At 52.3% G+C, this 22,069-nt stretch overlaps 6 protein-coding genes across 6 annotated transcripts; 4 read left to right on the top strand and 2 right to left on the bottom strand.

Moving 5' to 3' along the window:
* Nucleotides 1-7,047: 7,047 nt before the first annotated feature.
* On the bottom strand, nt 7,048-9,431 carry AYO21_08833 (3-isopropylmalate dehydratase, large subunit; the record flags this gene model as incomplete). Its single annotated transcript, XM_022658776.1, has 2 exons — nt 7,048-9,266; nt 9,332-9,431. The coding sequence occupies 2 exons, from the start codon at nt 9,429-9,431 to the stop codon at nt 7,048-7,050; spliced, it is 2,319 nt and encodes a 772-aa protein (XP_022508932.1).
* Nucleotides 9,432-11,597: 2,166 nt separating this feature from the next.
* Nucleotides 11,598-12,461, top strand: AYO21_08832 (hypothetical protein; the record flags this gene model as incomplete). The annotated part of the gene is made up of 1 exon (XM_022658775.1): nt 11,598-12,461. One exon carries the CDS (start codon nt 11,598-11,600, stop codon nt 12,459-12,461), a length of 864 nt encoding a protein of 287 aa, XP_022508931.1.
* A 661-nt stretch (nt 12,462-13,122) lies between these two features.
* On the bottom strand, nt 13,123-15,859 carry AYO21_08831 (hypothetical protein; the record flags this gene model as incomplete). The annotated part of the gene is made up of 7 exons (XM_022658774.1): nt 13,123-14,298; nt 14,350-14,569; nt 14,620-14,675; nt 14,731-14,803; nt 14,853-15,617; nt 15,676-15,738; nt 15,789-15,859. The coding sequence occupies 7 exons, from the start codon at nt 15,857-15,859 to the stop codon at nt 13,123-13,125; spliced, it is 2,424 nt and encodes an 807-aa protein (XP_022508930.1).
* Nucleotides 15,860-17,154: 1,295 nt separating this feature from the next.
* AYO21_08830 (hypothetical protein) lies at nt 17,155-17,892 on the top strand (the record flags this gene model as incomplete). The annotated part of the gene is made up of 2 exons (XM_022658773.1): nt 17,155-17,190; nt 17,239-17,892. The coding sequence occupies 2 exons, from the start codon at nt 17,155-17,157 to the stop codon at nt 17,890-17,892; spliced, it is 690 nt and encodes a 229-aa protein (XP_022508929.1).
* An 890-nt stretch (nt 17,893-18,782) lies between these two features.
* On the top strand, nt 18,783-19,906 carry AYO21_08829 (hypothetical protein; the record flags this gene model as incomplete). Its single annotated transcript, XM_022658772.1, has 3 exons — nt 18,783-19,537; nt 19,617-19,691; nt 19,771-19,906. 3 exons carry the CDS (start codon nt 18,783-18,785, stop codon nt 19,904-19,906), a joined length of 966 nt encoding a protein of 321 aa, XP_022508928.1.
* Nucleotides 19,907-20,498: 592 nt separating this feature from the next.
* On the top strand, nt 20,499-22,043 carry AYO21_08828 (hypothetical protein; the record flags this gene model as incomplete). The annotated part of the gene is made up of 2 exons (XM_022658771.1): nt 20,499-20,567; nt 20,790-22,043. The coding sequence occupies 2 exons, from the start codon at nt 20,499-20,501 to the stop codon at nt 22,041-22,043; spliced, it is 1,323 nt and encodes a 440-aa protein (XP_022508927.1).
* Nucleotides 22,044-22,069: the final 26 nt, after the last annotated feature.

Here is a 22,069-nt window from a genome sequence, read left to right as displayed (position 1 = left end):
TCCCCAGATCAAGGGCGCCAGGCTGGCATCTACCCACGAGCTCTACAGGTGCAGCATACAGTAGGCATAAACTAGTCATTAACATTAGGCACCGGCCCAACCCCGACAAGCAGCCACGAGTACATATGAGTGACATTTTGTACTGTGTAGAAGTAGGTCCGGGGTGCAGTAACATGCCTAGGAGGGAACGAATCCATCACTTCTAGCCCCCAAAGATCCGGTCGTCCTTACCCCCTCATGTGTGCCGAATGTCAACCACCAAGCAAGTTCTCGGCGTCTCTGTTTGACAGCTGTCTTGTCTTCGTGAAGAACTGTCACATTCAAACTTGCATCTCTGAGACCACCAACTCATCACTAAATATGCCATGTCAGAGCCTTACTCACCGTATTCTCCATACAATCTACCGTTATTGTCAGCCGTGATGGACGGTTTGAGGATGATTGCAAGACACCGCCCCCTCTCCCTCCTCCCCTAGCAGTGCATACGAGTAATCATGCGCACATGGTCTTCTTTTGTCTGCTGTTGGATCCATTCACAGGCTGCATTCTTTCCGACCGCTTTTCCTTTTGCAGATAGATCAACCTCCACGATACAAATTGTCCATCCTTTCAAGCGGGTCAGGCAAGTTCGCTCTGCGTCTTGTGTGAGGTGGAACAAATTAAAGCAAAAGTCTTTGATGCGGATTTCTATGACCGATAGAATGATACAGTAAGGTATACCACTACCGCAAAGGTGACACATGAAGCATCCGGAATGATACGGCTGCCCGAGTTGCTAACTACGAGTAGAGGTCCACCACTATCCCACATTCAGTGGTAATCTCTTGTCCAACCCAGGCCAAGAACCACCCTGAGGTAACAGAACGCAGAGCAACCCAATGGCCGTCAAGTTATGAAGATGGCACTGACGACGGGCATCTTGGTAACACCATTGACAGTGGATATACAGCCCACCAACTGATATTTCATCAAAAGACTATCAAGCGGACACTCCTCTTCTAACAGTAAATGATCATCCTCGATACCCATGACTAGCACCACGTACTATCCCCACAGAATGGAAGGGAAACAACGTGTGTGTGCGTGCTTGCGACGATCAGGTTTTCCGGAGATTAACAGCATCTCGATTTGTTATTGGCTTGACTCGTGACAAAGAACTGGGTATGACATCCATCGCGTTCCGGCCAACAGGCTGACCTCCTCGGAGCTTCGCAGTACTCCTCACATATCGCAGTCAGTGCGGCTTGAGTGCGAGACCAGCACTATAACGTTCCCGGCCAAGCGGGCGTCGTACAAACAAGACGTTATCTACCTCCAGCCGAACGTCGTCAGGATAGGAAACATTGGTGGTTTCGGATACCCGGACATGTTGGAGAGATTCAAGGCCTCCAAAAGGTCGAAATCCTTCAGGTCAGTACGTGGACAAGAGGCCCTTGACCGTTACTACCTATCTGCTAGAGCCACTCAGAGGCATGAATGCTGAAGAATCAAAGGCCATTGATCTCGCAATATCACTCAATCTGGTAGCTCGGTTTTGGCCCGCCCAAGCTTCAATGCCGGCGTGCCGTACGAACTGCCCCCTCTCCACCATCACCAAGCTTCTAAGGGCACCCTCTTTTGCCTGACTCGGGGGTTGGAATGCAGGGTTGGGGGACAAGGGTACCGTAAGAGGGATCGGGCAAGAAGGTTGAGATTCGAGAAGGCTACCGGCCACTCGCCGGCGCCCAGGCTGGAAATATCATGGGACCGTCCCTCTGATACGCTGGAGTCATCCGCCGAAAGGGCCAACCATGGTTCATCCATCTGGGACGAGCAGTTCCTCAAAGCCATCGACACAATACTCCGTACAGGTCCAGTACGTACTTTTTGCTCGTACTATGAAATGTGCCAAGAGGAGATTGTTGTGCAACCTCAATCACGGGTTATTGTGCCGCAGACTTCGCGGCGGTGTCGAACTTTGACCAATGACTATTGGCTTCACCGCTCTTGGGGAGAAGGGGGCGACGAAGGAGCAAGGCAGAAGACGTGGCATGGCCAATTCACCGTCCAAGGACAGAATAACTCCGCCTCAAAGTTCAAACTTCACGTATGATGTTCGAGGTTGGTGATCGTCAGGCTCGAGATGAAACGAACTAAGGAGAGGGGATTTTCCCTTCAGACCAATGGAACCCTGCCAGCCTAGCATTTTGGGACTAGTTTCTAAGGAGCTTAAGCCTAGGCGAGCATCAAGCTTCAGGTGATGGTGTGAAGAGAAGAAAAAGCCCTGAGACTACGTCGGGATAGTACTAGGCTGTGCAGCTGATGGAAGCACCGGCAGTGGAGGCATCAGAGGGTGGTGGTCCCTCTTTCTAGCCTGGAAGCCTGGCTCAGGGAGGCCACGTGGAAATGTGTCAAGGGCCGAGGGCCACTTCTTTCAGGTGTGGGCGCCTGGGGTGGGGGTGCTTGGCTCTCCGAGTACGAGCAGCCAGCTAGGTAGGCAGTGGTACTCGTAGCCTTGGTTGACCCGGTTTAACTGGATACGCGGGATCATTTGGTCACCTTGTAGGGGCGATGGGGACCTCAAACCACAGCCTTGGTCCTGGGAAACAATCAAACCCATGTTGGCCATGCTCGTGGACCATGGTCCGCCCCCCGTCGTTCGACGTTGTGGCTGACAGTCAGCGAGTCTTCTAGGCTTCGAGAAATATTCCAGGTTCCACAATCGAAGCAGTTTAATCTGAGGCATGATCCACGTCACACCTGGACGGAGCGACATTTCCAGCATCCATGACTGTGTCACTCGTACTGGGCACACCCCGTCAATCAGCAGGGCTGAAGATAACTACGCGCTACCCTACGAGGACAGACCTACTCGTTTGTACCTAGATAGTTTAAGGAAAAAGCCAAAAAGGGGGGCTGATTCGGGGAGTGGCCACTTACCATGGGTGTTGAAAGAGAGGTGCAGACTCTGCTGTCATCTCATCCCATTATTGTTCCATCCACCCATCTTCATGTAATAATATCTTCGTCACATCCATCCTCCACCCAACTACCTTAAACTCATCATGGCTAGTGAGGCCGACTTTCTCCACGCCGCCTCCTGCACCTTGTTTCGATTTTCCTTCCCCAATTTTCCCCTTCTGAATCAACCAACTCCAGCACGCCAGAAATGAGCTGGACCTTCAAACCACGCCGGTGGCCAGCCTAGCGGTCAAGTCCGCCTGGCATCTTTACTTGATCAGGATTCCCTTTGGGGCTTGCAGAGACCGCCAGTTGCGTCTCCATTCCCATTCGTTCCTCTGCCTCGATTCCATTTTCCGTTTTCAGTGGCCTCTGAGGCAATCCAGAAAGAGCCATGGAAACATTTCATCACTCATCTTGTCCATCACTGAGACCAGCCCATTTCGATTCGAACGGCTAGAACTTTCGGCGGCTTCTCGGCCCTCAAGGTCCACCTGCAAAGAGCCAACATCCCATCCATCGTTGACCTCCTCGAATCAAAGCTCCTCTCTCAACTTTATTGTTCCAAGATCACAAGTTACCTTTCAAGACGATCCAACCCCGCAACTGGTAAGGTTTCGACTGCGCGAGAAAAAACAAGGAAACAGGACAAAATCAGACACTACACGTATTAGCACAGGCTCACCGAGCACCATGTGCCATCCCCTCATGCACATCGGAAGTTCCCTGCACGATCTCTGCGCAATGGGTGCACTGGGGCCCTGCAGCCAAGCCACTCGTACTCTTCACGGGTAACCCGCTCTCAGTGAAGCCACAGAGTTCTCCCTCGGGCAATAGTTGGCATGCAACCGCGGCAAGGCAGGGTACACTTCCCACACGACAATGGGGCTAGAAAGATCTGCTCACCTATGCTTGTCATTGATAGGTGGTTTGTCAGACTTGTCCTCTCCGTTGTTGTTACCTCCTACACGCTTTGAAGGCGCCAGCTCACCCCAAGCGCGAAAATAAAATATGGCCTTTGTGCGAGTGGACCAACCCCGGCTGTCGTGGCCTTTCCCGTGTCTCGATCTCGACCACTGCACCAACTCGTCACATTTGCAGAGTACTTGGGTTCATGCCCCTCAGGTCCAAAGGAAATGAAAACTCCGATTCGCCCCTCACATTTCTGTCCTACCAACCCGAGCAAACTGTCCAATGTTTTCACGATATTCAGCCCATGCCGAGACTCACATCCACCTGGATTGATGCAGGTAGCAGGCTAACATGTTCCCTGTTCCACGTGGCCGACGCCGCTAAAGCCAGATTTTGTGGCGGCCACGAGGTTTTTCTGCGGGACACCGCACCAACTGTGTTTCGCTGCTCAATCATCACTGCAGCCCAGCTGCCGCAGGCACCAGATTGGCATGAGCATTGCCTAGGACGATTGGCTACGACTCTCACTTGAACTGCCTTTTTGGTTAACTCTCAGACAGTTGTTGGCACAAGCGAGGGTCACTGGCTTGGTACACCTCAACTTTCGTGCAACTGCCCAGCGCTTTACCGAACGTTCGAATCAGTCCAAGCCCATCTTGTCGTGAACTCTCAAGAAGAACCCAGCAGGCTGAATCCCGAATCCTGGAATGCAATGCTATGTGATGGCCAATGTCCCTTTCTCACAAAATGGATAGAGAACGCCTTTCCATGTTGTTCAACACTAAGGATTCCCCTAATGAAGCGAAGCAAGGTTAGTCGGCAAACGCGGTAAGAGTTCTAGCACCACGAGTTAAACATGCCCAATGACAGCGTCCGGTGGTCGAACCTTGATGAGGAGAGAATTTGAGCCGAATGAAGGTATCTGTGACCCTTCGTCCAAGTGTCGACCTCCTATGATCTGGACTAAGTTCTGCGCTTGAGCAAGGTGTACAGTAATTCGATGACATGGCTTGAGCAGTCAACGGTGAAGCGCAAACGCTAGCGTAGACGCGGAGTTCTAGATATTGTCACTGTAGGACCAGCCCGCTGTCCTTGAACAGTGTGTGTCGCAGCTGTTGCAGGGAGGGCGCCACACACCCCAGTCTTCCAAAGGGAGAGCAGTTGGGAAGAAAGCTGCTAATGACCCGGAATATCACAGCAGCCCATTAACTTCATGGGTTGGATCGACCGATTTGTTCTGTCTCTCCTTTACACGAAAAGTGTAACGTGGGCGCTCTCACTTTCAATTAGACGCCCATCCCTCACCGACAATCAAAGGGTCGTTCGACTATGGCTCCCGTGAGTCTCTAGTCTCAAATCTACTTGATGAGATTGGCTTATCAAACTTTCCCAAGTGACTGCAGGGATGGCAAGAGTGTGCGGTGAAGACCACGTGGCCAACCCAGCATTTGCAGGAATTTCAGCCCTCCACTGCATTAGCTGATACGAACACGAGCGACATCGAACACTGGACATCGAAAGGGAACTCAAGCCATATCTGGCCTCTAGCTCTATGCTTCGCAGCTCCAGTCATTTGGCCAACTCCGAATCTGCGCCCAGTTACGGATGCATCATTTTGGTGATTCAATCTGCATTCGGAAGTGACCCGAAGATGAAGTAGCCACAGTCTGTCTAGCGCTGGACACTGCGGGATATTCTGTCCACAGCTCGCTCGTGCAGCGCCACTCAGGATGTCGTGGAGAGACGACCCAAGCATACTACCCTACCTATCAGCCTAGATGGATAATCCAGTGTCGACAGAGCGAGAGCGAGGGCTCGACCAGAAATCTGTGCACCCACCCCCTCGGATATGTTAGGTGCCCCATCAGATGAAGGTCCATGAGTTTAGTCGCTAAGACGACGTGTCTTCAAGCAGTCCAGGCAATCAGCCTCCCGTCCTAGATCCCTTTCAATCGTCATTGGGCTTCGTGTTTGTTTTATTCCTGAAGCAGAGTTCCTCAGGCGCACTGACCGACCCGGTTTTTACGGTAACAAGCCGCCAGCTTTCATTTGTGAAGCCTGGGCAAGGAAAATACGGCGTACTGTTGTATCTGATCTCGGTATACGCATGTTCTTACTGCTCCTATCTTCACAGGAAGGCATTCTCTCTACAATCTCTCACGGGAAGATCTCGGCGACTCCCACAAATCCTCTATATCACTCAGTCCTCTAAGTACATGCCTGACCTGAAGTCTGATCATGCATCACTCAGGCAACAAAACGGCCCAATGGAGAGAGCAAAATGTGAGGGCATCAGACTGATACCAAATCTTGAACTAGGTGTCACAGATGGTGACAAAGGCAGATTCCCTGCTGTCGTGACGTTGAAGAACCTAGAGACGGTGGATTGAGAGTCTATCATACCGAACTCCCAGCCGGCCGCCGATTGTGAGGAGCAAGAATCCCGAGTCGTCGTCTCTTGACTGCCTCGCGTCTTGGTTTCCTCGACCGTCATCCTTCGTCCCTCGTCCTTGCTTCGACACCCCCAACGCGCCGCAGAGACGTTCTCACAGCTCATGACACGCCGGGTTCTGCAAAATCTAGAGGCGAGACACTCGGGTGCCAACAACCCTGCTGGTGAAACCCCGGCTGTACTTATCCTTTCTCGCGGTCTCAGACATTGGGCGTTTGATTCGGAAACACAAACAATATAGGAAAGATCAAAGCAGAGCGAGCGTATCCCCCTGAAAAATGGATACAAATCGAAAGACGAAATGAGAAATGACATATCCAACAGGGGCTGTTGTCATCCACAGCGAGCGAACATGCGTCTCCCATCCCTTCTTTTTGACCTTTTCACCTCAATAAACGAGTTCCTCAGCTTGCTTGGTTGTTTGACTACTTTGTTGCTTGGTTAGGTGGTCACGTCGTCAAGTACATAGTCAAAAAAGGAACACGATGCAAAAATTTATGGAGATGAATAAAATTTCCAAAGGGATTTCGCACACTCGATCCCCCAAAAAGTCCTTTCATAGTATGTGTGAGAATATCCATTCATTCCAGTTATGCATCCATGCATTTATTCCTCTCGATTGTGTTTTGATTCATGCGACCGAACAGACTTTTTCCCTCGTTCTTTCATCGTTCCTTGGACGAGTGTCTCGGACACCCATGTTCCATATCCCATATTCCATATAGCATATTTCCAGAGGTCCCTCACCATTCGACAGGGTCGGTCTTGACATCGCCCCTATTCGTCTTGGGCACGGGCGCGGCCTCGACCTTAACGGGGCCCTTGCGCCACTTCTTCAAATACCCGCTGCCGTCCAACCACGGCGTGTCCAAGGTCCGCTTGGCTTCGAACTGGGCAATCTTGTCCTCCATCTGCATGGTCAAGCCAATGTCGTCGAGACCCTCGACGAGGCAGTGCTTGCGGAACTCCTCGACCTCGAACGTGGCGAGCTCGTTGCCCTTGTCGTCGCGGATGGTCTGGTTGGGTAGGTCGACTTCGATCTCGTGGCCGGCGCGGGCCTCGTCGGCGATCTTGTTGAGTTTCTCCTTGTCCGAGATGATGAGCGGCAACATGCCGTTCTTGAACGTGTTGTTGAAGAAGATGTCTGCGTAGCTGGGCGCGATGACACACTTGATTCCAAAGTCCAAAAGGGCCCATGGGGCATGTTCTCGCGAAGAGCCACACCCAAAATTGGGGCCGGTGACGACGAGGATCTTTGCCTTGCGGTAGGGTTCTTGGTTCAGGACGAAAGACGGGTTTTCGCTGCCGTCTTCGTTGTACCGCAAGGGATGGAAGAGCGCAGAGCCGAGACCCGTGCGCTTGATGGTCTTGAGGAACTGCTTGGGGATAATGGCGTCTGTGTCCACATTGGCTTTCTCGAGAGGTGCTGCGATACCTTTCAGCACCGTGAATTTGGGAAGTCCCCCGGACGCTCCAGATGCCTCAACATGGTTAGTGGCCGTGCTGGTTGCGTCCGTGGGGATATCGAGGATGCGGTCAAGCTCTTCTTCGGAGTCAACCTCTGCATACTCGGGCATTACGTCGAGTTTGGGGTCTGCTTTGGCGGGAGTCGCATTGTCACTGTATTTGCGCACATCGGCCAATTTGCCCACAATCGCCGCCACCGCCGCCATGACAGGCGAGACGAGATGCGTGCGACCTAGAGCACCTTGTCGTCCTTCAAAGTTGCGATTCGAAGTGCTAGCACATCGTTCTCTCGGTGACAGGATATCAGGGTTCATGCCCAGGCACATTGAACAGCCAGCTTCCCGCCATTCAAAGCCGGCATCCAGGAAAATCTTGTCAAGGCCTTCGCTCTCGGCTTGGGCCTTGATGTTGCCAGAGCCCGGCACGACCATGGCACGCTTGATGTTGGGTGCGACTTTCTTGCCCTCCACGATCCTGGCGGCAGCACGAATATCTTCGATGCGGGAATTTGTGCATGAGCCAATGAAAACCTTGTCCACCTCGATATCTTCCATTTTAGTACCAGCGGTGAGGCCCATGTATTCAAGGGCTCGTTTGCAGCTGGCTTTCCGGTTGGGGTCCTCAAAATCATCGGGGCCCGGCACGACGCCAGTAATGGGAACAACATCCTGTGGCGACGTGCCCCAAGAGACTGTTGGGGCAATGTCCTTGGCGTCGATGAAGATCTCAATATCGTATTTGGCACCTTCGTCCGACCTCAGGCTGGACCAGTAGTTGGTCGCCTTCTTCCACTCATTGCTGTCGACCTTGGGGGCCAGAGGACGTCCCTTGAGGTAGTCGAAGGTGATCTGATCGGGAGCGATCATGCCAGCTCTAGCTCCTCCTTCGATAGACATGTTGCAGATGGACATTCGAGCTTCCATGCTAAGACCTCGAATGGCAGAGCCGCAGAACTCGATGACGGCACCTGTACCGCCAGCGGTGCCGATGACGCCAATTATATGCAGGATAATGTCTTTGCTGCTGACTCCCGGTGCCAACTGACCGTCGACTTGTATCCGCATGTTCTTGCTCTTCTTTGTGATCAAGCATTGGGTGGCCAAGACGTGTTCGACCTCACTGGTACCAATGCCAAAGGCCAGCGCGCCGAAAGCACCATGGGTCGAGGTGTGGCTGTCGCCACAGACGACCGTTGTGCCGGGCAATGTGAAGCCCTGTTCCGGACCGATGACATGCACGATACCTTGATTCTTGTCCCCCAGGCCGAAATATGTGAGCCCGAACTCCTGGACATTGTCTTCGAGGGTTGTGCACTGTAGTTTGCTGTCTTCTTCCTTGACAAAGTCTGCCACGTTCTTGAAATTCTTCCGTGGAGTTGTGGGGACGTTATGGTCGGTTGTGGCCAGCGTGCAATCTGGTCGGCGCACTTTCCGCTTAGCGTTCTTCAGACCTTCGAATGCTTGGGGAGAAGTGACTTCGTGGACAAGATGTCTGTCTGTAGGTGATGTTAATGCCTTTATGACTCAAAGCAGTTTCCAGGCGGTGGAGGGTGTAGCATACCGATATACAGAAGGACGGTGCCATCTGGCTGTTGGTTGACGACATGGTCTTGAAAGACTTTGTCATACAGAGTCCTGGGGGATGACTGGATTGAAGGCATCTTGACAGAGTCGGCAACGATCACTTCCTTGAACAAAAGACTCAAGATTTTGGAATGCAATGTTAGGATGAACCTTCGAATAGCAGGGCACAAGATTATAAGCGAAAATGTTTGGGGAGATGGTGGATGGCGGGGGAACCGACATCGGAGGTCAAGGATGACTTCGCAAGGCCGCTGATTGGCTGGCGCAGGTGCCCCAGTGTAACAAGACATCACACTGGGCATTTCCCACCACCGCTACCATATCCTAATTCGGACCTGTCAACTCGCGTGTTCTTGTAATGTTCGAGTTATTCGCCCCCAGCATTTCTACTACATGGGTCCTCAGCTGATTTTCTCAGGATTGTATCACAACCTGCTGCGATATCGACAGATCAATATGGTGGTGGGTTTGACCTGTTAGGAGTGCTTGGCAAGAAATGATGAGTTTGACGAATGCCTAATCCACGGATGCTTAGGAAGAGAGATCAAGAAACAGCTGGACTGTGACACGCCACTCGATGGAAGCAACTCTCTGACACGGTGTTGACTTGTAGGACCTGACCTGATGATGGGAATGAGTCAGGACTATCCGGACGAGTCACCACCGAAGAGACATACGGTGACTCCATTGCCATGAATAAGGCTTTGGGCCCATGAGGCTATCAACCCATCAACCATGATGGTAACATGCAGCCCTGGCGAGCTCGAATGCCTCGGAGCAGATGATGGAATAAAATGGACATCTCGCCCTAGCCGGGGGACCTGCCTACTTGGCCTGGAATCATACTTAGCCAGTGAAGTATTGACTCCTCGATAGCGCACGGGATCGCGCTGTCGAGAAGTTGGAAGTTCACACACCACACAGTGAAAAATACCGGTCGAGAAAAAGAATTATTGACAACCAGCTTTGAGAATCGAACATCCTACATCCATCGATCCTTTCAGCCTTTCCACACCCGACCTTCTTCAACGCCGGGAGCAAAAAAGTTCCAACAGGCCAAGCAAGTTCCACTTTACCTCTCCCCCCCAGACCCCCTGTGGGATGTTAGAGGATGCGTTGAACTGCGCACCCCCCAACACCCCACAGGGGATCTGGGAGACATGGCTAGACCCCGGTATAGCATGCCATGTATATAGAAAGGCCCCGCCCTCCTGACCCTGTTGGAACTTTTCCCTTTGTTCCATAGCCCGAAGTCACCCGGGGTCTTATTTGCTTAATGTGCTTGACTTCTTTCTCTAGTGGGCTATGTTGACAGGAATTTAGAGAGTGTAAATGATATTACTGGAATTTCCTCTGTAGTGATATGGTGATGTTGCTTGGCGGGAGACGTGAAGTACTTTTGAATGTGAGCGGGACAGCCACCTAGTCAGGCAGGTCGGTCGAAGCTCCAAAGTATGGAAGAGTGCAGACTGCAACAGCCGCAGGTATTCACATTCCTCGCACAGAATCAACAATCATCTAACCCGAGCCAAGTCTGCTCTTTGCGAATCTGTACCTATACAACGATGCCTCGTCCTCACAGGTTATATTCCATCGAATGTAGTCCGCCCCCACTGCCCACACAAGCAAGCGATGTCCAATAAGGTGCTTCCCGTCCTCGAATCGAAGCTTTTGGCGTCAGCGACAATCGCCCCCACAGAAACACTCGAGAATCTCCAAGTTCGGCAAGCTTGCAAAGGGGGCTGCTCATCTGAACTAAGTGCGCCACCTTCGTAACCAGCTGAGCACAGGCAAGAGAAGATTAAGTACGGTTCCTCGAGATTGTCTTGAACAAAGTGGCAAACCTGAGCAAGATCTCGATTCCAAACAAAGCTGTGCCCATTCCTTTCCCTTCAACCCCCATGACTTTCGTCAGACGGCTAGACAATTTTGCTGCAGACTGCTGCTAGGCGAGCTGCAGAGATCCGCCGAACCGGATGCCTAGATTTGGGCTTTGTGAGCTGAGACGAGCCCAGACAATCATCCTCAGATCAACAACATTATCTCGGTCCAACCATGTATCCCTATCCACCGCATCTGTAGCAGGAGTACCTCCGTTGGGAGGTGCTCTGAGCATCACGGGCGCGTATTCTGCGACGCGTCAAATTCGAGTGCGTGTACGCAGCACTGCCTGTTTTTCAACATGCACCACTACTTTGATGAGGAGTAGCAATGTCGCCAGAACCCCAGCACGGGCGGCTGTGATGGTCAGCAGCGAGGAGGGGACCCCTGCCCGAGACACACCTCCGCCTCTAGGGCGGATCGGAATCGTCTTCACCGACATCGTCAAGTCGACAAACATCTGGGAAAAGGACACAGAGGCCATGACCGAGGCCATGAAACTGCACGACGACATGATCAGAGCCCTCACTGTCGCCAACCAGGGCTACGAGGTCAAGCAAAACGGCGACGGTTTCATGATCGCCTTTGCGTCCGCCACGTCGGCCGTCCAGTTCTGCCTCGACGTGCAGGAGAAGCTCCTGGACGAGCACTGGCCGAAGGAGATCCTCAAGCTGCCGCCTGGCCAAGAGACAAAGGACCCGGAAGGCCACGTTCTCTTCCGCGGTTTGCAGTTGAGGATGAGCGCGCACTGGGGGGAGACTGTGAGCAAGTGGAACGAGGTGATTCAACGCATGGATTACTTAGGCCCGGTTGTCAATCGGGCGGCGCGGTTCATCCAGGTCACCGAGGGCGGCCAGATTGTCGTGTCTGAAGAATTCCTCCGTCAGCTACAGAGAGAGTTGGAAATCACCAAGGAGCAGCAGCAGAGCGATTCACATGATCCAGTCCCGGCCGATAGTACTGGAGATGACGGCCGCTCCGCCGACGGACCAAGCACAACACCGGCACCTTCTCTCGACCTACGCAGTCTGCGCAGCCGGCGCGACCAGACGAATCTCACGCACCAGCAATTCGAGATCCGGCCGCTGGGAGACTACGAGTTCCAGGGCCTAGAGGACCCTCACAAGCTCTACTTCCTGGTACCCCACTCGCTGGGAGGGCGAGTCGACCACTGGCACCAGGTCGCCCATGTGACGGGCGTCAAGGGCAATGTGCGCTCATCGTGACTTTTCGATGGCGTCTGACATAACCGACTCGACCCGAGCCGCCTACCGGGAGAAGGATAGCGTGCGTATGTCCTGCGACTCTGAAGCGAGGTCGGGCATGCTCAGTTGGACCCCGCTCGGAAAGGTCAAACAGAGCTCAGCCTCACGGGATTTTGGGTGGCTGTGAAGAGGAGTACGGTAGAAGGAACGTCAGAGTCCAATTTTCAGTCTCAAAACCTGTACAAACAGAGAAATTACCGAAGGGAGACTATATGGGTATTGATTTGTTGTGTTTCGGGCGTATGGTTGACGGTGTACTGTGTTTGAGTGTACAGTGTGACGATGGCCAGGCCATACCGAGCACATAGGATGGCATCTGCCTGGTAAATACCTACATGTAGCCTTGGATGGGGTTGGTGCAATTGCCATTGTGATGCAAGGGGATAAAATGGACAGAAACCAACCATGAACCAATGTCTTGGATGATTTGTTTTGCACATGAGGGCCAGTGTCACAATCCCTCCTAAGCTCTTCGAACACCAATCATGGATGTCCAGGGTCCTGGTGCAAATCCTTTTCCTGCCCCGAGAGCCTCGTGTCTATCAGCACGCCGTCCGTAAGCCGAAGCTCTCGAAACTCCTTGCGCTCGTAGTTTATCTGGCTGGTTCCTCAAGCAGCGCTATCATTCCTCGTCTCCATCCGCCTCAGCTGCCCCATTTGTTTCCACAGCCTCATCTGACTCGTGCCCCTTCTCGGCACCGCCGTTCAACTCAAGAAGGTCGACTTGTGCCTTGGTAGATGCTGATGGCCCGTTTCCACTTTCAACCTCCTCCTCTAGCTTGATGTATTCATCCCACTCGGGGAACAACTCTTCGTCCTGGCCCTTTCCGGGGATGCCCAGGAGCCTTGCGACTTTGCCCTTTCCTTGTTTCTCCAGTCCGTCTTTCCACTCCACCGCCAACCCTTGAGTCAAGCTCGGCTTGTACGTCTGGCTGAACAGCACCGCCTCACTGATCCTTCCCGTTCGCTTCAGAAGGTCAATGCAACTTACCACATCGCCTGTGGACCACAGGGCAGCAAATGCGACGTTGTTGGCACCCGATTCTTCTGCCTGCTTCGCAAGTTTGAGTAGTCCTTCCTTGTTGCCAGAGCTTGTGTACAAGAGCAGCAGAGAACCAAGGTCTTTTGCGTGAGTGAAGCACTCTTCCGCAAGTTTCACGTCCCAAGCTTCTAGGGCTTTGTCAGCAACAGAAGCCCACCGTGCTTGGGTATCTGATTCCCTCGCGATCTCCAACGCAATCGCGAGATTGTTCAATCCCAGCGCTAATTCAAAGCGATGCTCAGGATCAGTGGCGACTTCTAGTGCGAGCTCCTTGTGGCCCTGTGCTTCGAGGAAACGTGCAATCTTGTTCATTTGATCTTGCGGGATATCAGGAAGGAGTTCTTGCGCGGCGTCGAGTTCGTCTCGCAGGACGAGGGTCTGATAGGAGAGGAGTGCAGTAGAGAGGCTGTAGGAGACGACGCCGACGTCCTTGTCGCAGAGGTAGACGCGCTCATCACGTTGCAGATACCGTAGCAGGTACATTGGCTGGTCGAACTGGGCGATGTTCACGACTTGTTCGCCAAGGAGGTAACTCAGACGAGTGCTCGTGGTGAATATGAAAGCATCGCCAACCCATTCGCCGGATTTGACAGATTCTTGCAAATCGGTCACCACGGAAAAGGCGGCCTCGACGCCGTCCTCATCTGCGTGGCCGTTGTTGAGGCCATCAAGGTAGGCCTCGCGATCGAAGCGGAGGACGTAGGTGGTGTCGGAGCAGGCAAGGGCCACTAGTTCGCCAGACTCGCTCCAGTAAACCTGCCCGGAATCTGTCAGCCACAGTCACATCCATAAACTGATGATTATTACCTCAGTAGGCTCGACCTCAATTCTCCGGACGAGAGTGCCGGTCTCCCAGTCAAACATGCCGATTCCCCCTTGTCCCTTGACACCGAGTAGAGCACCGCCACAGAGGCCTTCAGCTTGAAAGCCGACATCGAGACTTCCGCTTTCTTTCAATTTCTTGAAAATCTTGACGCTGGTGCTAGATTCTCGGATCGCATAATCGGTTGGATTCTGATGTGATGCCCTTGGACCAATATTAGCAGATCGTCGTATCTCAGGTTGAGGCCACTCTACCATGCAAAATCAAGTGCTGAGCCGAAAGCCTGATTTCTCCATGCCAACGCTGTGTACTGCGCGGTTGTCAGAAGGATCGTCTTCGCAAAAGAGAAACGCCACGATGCTTACAATGATGAACTCTCCGTCACCGCAGACGCTGACAAACCTCCCGTTGGGTGAATGAGATAGTGTGGTTGGATAGCTGCATCTCTCGTCAGTATTTTCGCCTCGTATTTGAGGGCAATGCTCACATTTCTGTGGTGCCCATCTCCTTGCTCGGAAGAGCAATAGGTGCGCCATCTTTGAGCGTCGCATCTCCCCCTTTGATGATAGCAGATACTACCTCGTTGTGTCGCGCCCAAACGAGTTTCCCCGTTCCATCCATGGACACGGCTGGTTCCTCTCTGCCCATTTTCACCACAACGGCACCATCATCAAAGCCCATTGCGACGCCTTGTTTTCCTCTTTGGTACGAAACACACCAAGCCCTCTCCAGGCCATAGCTCAATGATTGCTCTAACCGATACGTATTGGCGTGCCATATCTTGATGGTCCCGTCTTCTGAGCCGGAGATGATGACTGGTAATTCAGGGTGATAGCAGGCGAAGCTGACATTACTAGTGTGTCCTTCGAGTGTTGCGATGAGAGCCTTGGTGGTATAATCCCATACTTTGACCGTCTTGTCATCGGAAGTGCTGAGTAAATAAGGCTTGTCGCTATGTGGGTAGTAGTCGACGTGATTCACACCTTTTTCGTGTGCCTCGATCGTCTGCTTAGCGGTGGCATTGTCGATGCTCCAGACCTTGATAGTGCGATCTAAGCATGCTGATGCAAAGACATTGGTATCCTTCGGGTTGATGGCAAGACCCATCACATAATGTTGATGTCCAACAAACTCACGCACACACCGCCAGTCCTTTTCCCAGTCAAACATCCGAATCGTCATGTCATCTGAGGCTGTCAGGACGACACTCAGGACAGGATGCACGACAATTGCGCGGATATAGTCTGGGTGCCTACACCCGTCATTGTAAGTCCACCTATTCGATGTCTTTGAGGTCACGAGCCACTTACGCCTCAAACGATTTGACCTTTTCACTTGTATTCCAGTTGACCACTCGAAGTTGGAAGTCATCGCTGCCACATACTATCCAGTTCTTTCTTTCAATGAATCTCCCTGCCCTCACAGGCACGTCGGTGAGCTCAAAGGTTTTGATGATCGATTGTGTTTCGTAGGACCAAATGTGAGCATGGCCATTGTACAAAGTTGTGAGGATCTTGGATCGTCAGTGCCTGGATTTAAGAGGGAGGTGTCCAGGAAAGTTATACCCATGGCTCGGTACTGCGTAACTGTTAGAACCCTGGACTCTCGTGGGAATTCAGTACTTGCCTATGGAAATCGATCCCCTTCACTCGCTCCGAGCCTTGACCAGGTTAGTATTGGTACTGAAAGTCGTGATAGTGAGACTAACGAGCAAAGAGTTGTCTCTTGACGTCTAGGCGCATCGCGGCATCAAATAGTCAATATGTGAGGATATTTGGGGGGCGCACACAAGGGTGCTGGCTCGGACGATCAGGGTGCGGTCAAAAATTGAACTGGGCCAGAAGGAAACCGAATGCAATATTCCATATCATCAATTCATTGTCATCATAAGCAGCGCAAGGCAGTTCATCAAATAGAATCGTAGAGGTGTCAAGGAACGTGAGCCCGCGGTGGTTTTGACAGAATGTCCCCAACCCAAGCCTCGCAGGCACATACATTGAAAGTTTATACGGATCCTGCCGCTTTAAAGCAGCCTTGTCCGCTTCTCCCACCTACAAGTGCTCAGTACTGGAACTCCTACACACTTCTGGATCCGCCTCCAAGTTCTGTCCTTTGTAAGGAAGAAACAAAGTTCAACCAGTCAACTGATAGACCTAGGTACTTTGGTCCTCTTTAGGGTTGTTGATCTGTAAGAGGTGCCTTGGAGGTGAATGCTACGAAGTTGTGAACGCAACTTTCAACGGACTTAGAAGAAGGGAGCGTCCTTCAGCTTCGTGAGTCTTCAAGCTGTGATGCCATGTATTCGAGTTCGCATCAATAGCAGAGCCGGTCAGGGTCAGTGAGCAGACCTCCTGTTATTCACTCAACAATACGCGATCTGCTGTGCTCGACTGTTCGACAGCCCACGACCCCTAAAGGGCGGATACGAAGCCCGAGGCACCCACCAACAAGTGACAAATACGAAGTACGCTCGCACTATGCACACAAGGCCGCATTTTCCGTCTGCGGATCAATAAGAGAGCTTTACCATTTCCATGATGATCAACAACAGAATTGTATCAACCACTACTAAGTACTCAGTCCCCGTACACGTACTCGTATAAAGTACACATGGCCAAAGCCCAGCTATACTCGGTTGTGGTTCAGGCACCCTGTGGTACTACTAACATGCATTCAGATACTCCCTAGTACCTAGGTAACTCCATATATGTACCTTGTAATCGTTCCCATCTTTTTCCTCCCCTCTACTACCACTTGTCCAAAGGTGACCTCCAACGTCCGACACAATTATGGCAGAACTCCGGCCAACGCTCCATCATATGAATGTCAGGTTACTCTAAACTTCCTTTCCTGCCCTTACTCACAATTTGCAGGACTCGCAGTCGCAAAGAATCCTGTGGCTCCTCGAGGAGCTCGAAATCCCATATGACATCAAGCTCCATAAACGCGTCAAGCAACGAGCCCCTCCCGAGTTGAAACAAACACATCCATTGGGAAAGGCACCACAACTAGAAACAGGCGATGGAAGAGTTATTGTGGAGTCACTGGTAATCGCCAAATACCTGATTGATAAATATGACAAGACGGGCAGGTTCAAGGGCGATGGCGAGAAGAATGACTGGATACGCGACGACGAGTTGTGCAATCTTGCTGCTGCCAGCATTGGCCCTCCGATGATTGTGGAAGTCATCATGACTGCGGCCGTCAGGTTGACACCTCTGTTCATCCGCCCGTTAATATCTCTGGTCCACAAACAACTCCATGCAGGCTACTCTGGACCAGAACTTGATGCGTTCTTCAAGTATCTGGACGATCAACTTGGTGACCAAGAATATTATATGGGCACCAACCCTGGTCGGGCGGACTTCATCCTCTCGTTCCCCGTTGACATGTGCGCGGCAGCTGGCTTCGTTGATCTCAAGAAATACCCAAGAGTGGAGAAATGGCATGCACGATGTCACGAACGACCAGCGTGGAAGAGGAGTCTGGAGAAGGGTAATGGTTACGAATTGAGCTTCAAAAGCTAGCGAGTTGGCGAGTCGAGCGCAGGTGTCCCAGACCTCTAAAGACTAGTGTGTAATATGTACATATGTACTCGATACTGGCAAGGCGTTCGACGGAGGATGGGTACCTCACCGGAAAGCGAGCGGTAGGATGACATGGATGTCCGTACGTCGCCACTCAATTACTGTCAATTTGCATTCCCCATGAGTTCATGACATTGGATGGTTGAGGCGGGGCACCGTTTTATTCATGCAATTTTGAAGGTCGGTCTCCATCATGAGACGTCTTAAGCGTACCTAATATATGTCTGCGCAGGACTGCAGTGTTGGGAATTGACATTTTACGAGCACGAAACCCCATCCAAAGGCCCGTGAGGCCCGGAACAATGGTCACCCGGGGCGTATACTTTGCCTAATCGCGCCTAGAAGAGCCGGTTCGCCCACCATGACCTCGTACTCTTGGGTACAACGTTGGGCGCTACGATCCATCACACCTCGCTTACAGGCACGTCTTCCACAAAAACGCAATCTTTGCACCCTCGCGAGCTCCACCACCCACCAAAATACACCTGGGCACTCCGTGGCAGCGCTTTAGGGAATGCAACATTCGTCACTTCATTGGGCCATCTCGGGTTGGGAGGAGATGTTTCAAACCTGGATAACTTATCTCGACCCCCCGAGGCGAATACGCGTATAGGTGGTGTCCGAACCTATTGACCGTAACGAGGTACTCGTCGTGCGCTTCGGTTGCAGGTCTCAGGCTTCTTTTCCCCAAAACTGCCCCCTTCATAATCACACCGAATTTTGTCTCTTTCTATTTCTTTTTCTCTCCTCGATCTGCTGAAGCGTTCAGTTTTACATGGTATATTCTTCGCTGGTGCCGCTGTCGACCATCTGAGTCCCCGAGCAAAACAATGTCTTCAAATACGACCACCCACACGGCCCGTCGCTTCTGCACCGAAATTACCCCCCAATGCCCCGTCGGACTCACCACATATGGCTACTATCCCAATCTCAGCGTCAACTCGTTCTTCATTGCTCTCTTCGGCCTCTGCATGCTGTTCCAGTTGGGTCTTGGAACGTGGCGGCGGACATGGACATACCTGATCGCACTCACCATCGGCTGTTTCGGTGAAGCGGTCGGATATATTGGGCGGATCATCATGCACAACAACCCTTGGAGCGGTGCTGGTTTCAAGACGCAAATCTGCTGCCTGGTCCTTGCCCCCAGCTTCCTCGCCGCGGGGATATACGTCACGTTGAAGCATTTGGTCATATACTGTGGAGCGGAGAACTCGAGACTGAAGCCTAGGCTCTATCCCTGGATCTTCATAGGCTGTGATTTTGGCTCTATCATACTCCAGGCCATTGGTGGTGGCGTGGCTGCCAGTGCAGGCGACCGCGGTGGGAATCCCAAATTGCTGGATGCGGGTAATGGGTTGATCGTGGCGGGCATTGCATTCCAGGTGGCAACCATGGGTGTCTGTGGGCTTCTCATGATCGACTACTACATCCGATTCCAGCGTGCAAAGAAGGCCAGGTCGCAGGCGACGATGGACAGCGAGTACGAGAAACATCTGTCCTCGCCCGGGGTATCACGCAATTTCCGAATTTTCTGCTTCGCGATTGGGCTGGCTTTCGCTACCATCTTCATCCGTTGCATCTACCGGTACGTCTCTCCTGAATGCTGTTGTACGCAAAAAACAAAAAACAAAAACAAAAAAAACTGACACATGGATGATGGACAGTCTACCCGAGATGGCAGGGGGCTGGGGAGGCCCTCTGATGAGAATTGAGACCGAGTTCCTCATCCTTGATGGAATGTGAGTTTGGCTCCTGGCTCCCGATCCCTCCCCAGACATGTGCGAATACCAGACTGACATGACATTCCTCCTGCTCCAGGATGGTGGGTATTGCATGTGTTCTCCTGACCGTGTTCCACCCCGGCTTCTATTTCGAGCCCATGAGGAAATTCAAGAGACAAAACTCGGTTGCCGAACCCGTGGAGCAGCCCGCGACGGTGGAGGGCAAATCTTGAAGACATATTCGTTCATCCTGCCAACTTCTTTCTTAGTGTTGTCAACACATGTACAGATGACGGGACATAGATATAGAATATATAACATGTACCAATGACCTGATTATTTAATGTTTGCTGGAACTCCATACTCGTAGGCCATGGGGCTGATCTTTTTCCGGCCGCAAGGATGACGCTGCCCACTTACGCGACTAGTATCCACGAGCCTCGGCCTTATATTGATGCCGAGCTTAGGGACGTATTGTTCCTCGCAAAAAAATCCCGAGCAAATACGACGCTTGGACGCTTAGATCACCCCCCAAGCACCCAAGCCAAGGGAACCTCGTCCTTGCGAAACGCCATCTCCTGCTGGGTGAGGATGAGGCTGGGCCCCAGAGTCCGCGACGCCCGCGACTTTCCGAACACGAAAGGCAGAAAAGGCGTGTGTGGTGCCAAGCGAATCCGGCCGCGGATACGAGGCTTCGTTTCTGCCAAAAACACTCAAGAAGCACTCAAAGTCAGCTTCCCAACTCATTTCGTCCTCAAACACCCACCTAGGAATATGCGACATCGTCGGTGAGGAGCGCAACCACCCCGCCGGCAGCCCTTCATCATGCCTTCTCGACGGTCGCATACCAAATCCCACCACGGGTGTCGGCAGTGCAAAGCAAGGAGAGTCAAGGTCAGTGTGTGCCCCCCTGGGGATTGACGTTTCAACGGGACTTTTGCCTTTCCCCCGGGATCCATAATTGGTGCAGTAGTTGGTGGTAGTGGGAGTGGTGGGAAGTGGGAAGTGAAGCCATTCCTCGCTTAGTCGTCGCTGAGTCTGGCTTGATATCATTGTCTCTGCTGTCTGTTGTCGTGTTTGTCTGCTTGTTGTCGGTCCTGACTCAAAAGTGCCCAGTGTGACGAGACAAGTCCTCAGTGCCAGCGCTGTGTGAAGCGACAAATCCCCTGTTCGTTCCTCGGGAATGGTTCCGAAGGGTTCCCGACACCCCCAGCAAACACGTCCACCCACGATACATCGACTCCCAAGAGCCTTGACCAGCAGCAGTCAGATCCCGAGAAGACACGCTTTGGAGCACTATCCACTCCGAAAGCATCATCTCCGTTGGCAACGGAGACAGACTCTACCAATGTCGCCAAACGCTTTGATATCCTCGACATGGAACTCATCCATCATTACTCTACTCGAACCTACATGACCATGTCCTCGAGGCTCGCCACCCATACTGTCTGGCGGGATACTATCTTCGCCGAAGCCTTGCGCCATGATTATCTCTTACACGGCTTGATGGCTACTGCGGCTTTACACAAGGCCACTGTGCTGCTCAAGACATCGGATGCGTATGCCGAGTACTCCAAAGTAGCCATGGCTCACCAGAATGCTGCCTTGGCTGGATTCATTCCGGCAGTCAGCAATCCTACTCAGGACAATGGCATCGCCTTATTCTCGGTCTCTCTCCTTCTCACGATCTGGGCCTTTGCATCGAAAAAATTACCAGAGGGTTTGGATCGTGTGAAGCTGGACTTTGGCAGGGGGGAATCGTCCCCAGGCATCACTTTGCCACTGAACTCGCCGACGGCCGACTTCATTGAAATCATCATGATCCTCAGAGGAATCTACGCGGTGATCAGAGAGACCGACAAGTGGCTTCAAGGTGATATTGAGGAGCTGCTGCGCTATCCGCGCAGTGAAGATCTGCCTCCGCATTCACCAGAGGTGGAGGAGGCGTTTAGCACGCTCCGCAATGCCCTGGACGATCCTCAATTATCGTCACTTTGGGAGGGCGATGACTCTCAGCGAACGAGGAATCTGTTTCTCGAACAAATGGAGCAGTTGCGTGACATCTCGAGATGTCGTTCTGTGGTCGAGTGGGATGGTCACATATTTTCCTGGTTGATCATGGCACCATTGTCCTTCATCCATTGTCTGAAGCAGAGTAACCCCTTGGCCCTGGCAATATTCGCTCACTGGGCTGCCATGTTCAGGTGCATGGATCACCACTGGTGGGCAAATGGCTGGGGTTACAGCTTGGTTGTGGATGTGTCCAGCCTGCTGGATCCTGTGTGGGCGAGATACTTGGATTGGCCCAGAAGACAAGTTGGGCTCGTGTTCCAGGGCGGCGGAGCTTTCGACACACGACGGATGACCTGACAACTGACTTAAAGTGCGCTGCTTGT

The sequence above is a fragment of the Fonsecaea monophora genome (assembly GCF_001642475.1).
Source record: "Fonsecaea monophora strain CBS 269.37 chromosome Unknown Scaff80, whole genome shotgun sequence".
NCBI classification, from domain to species: Eukaryota; Fungi; Ascomycota; class Eurotiomycetes; order Chaetothyriales; family Herpotrichiellaceae; genus Fonsecaea; species Fonsecaea monophora.
This window is presented reverse-complemented; position numbering and strand designations above follow the sequence as displayed.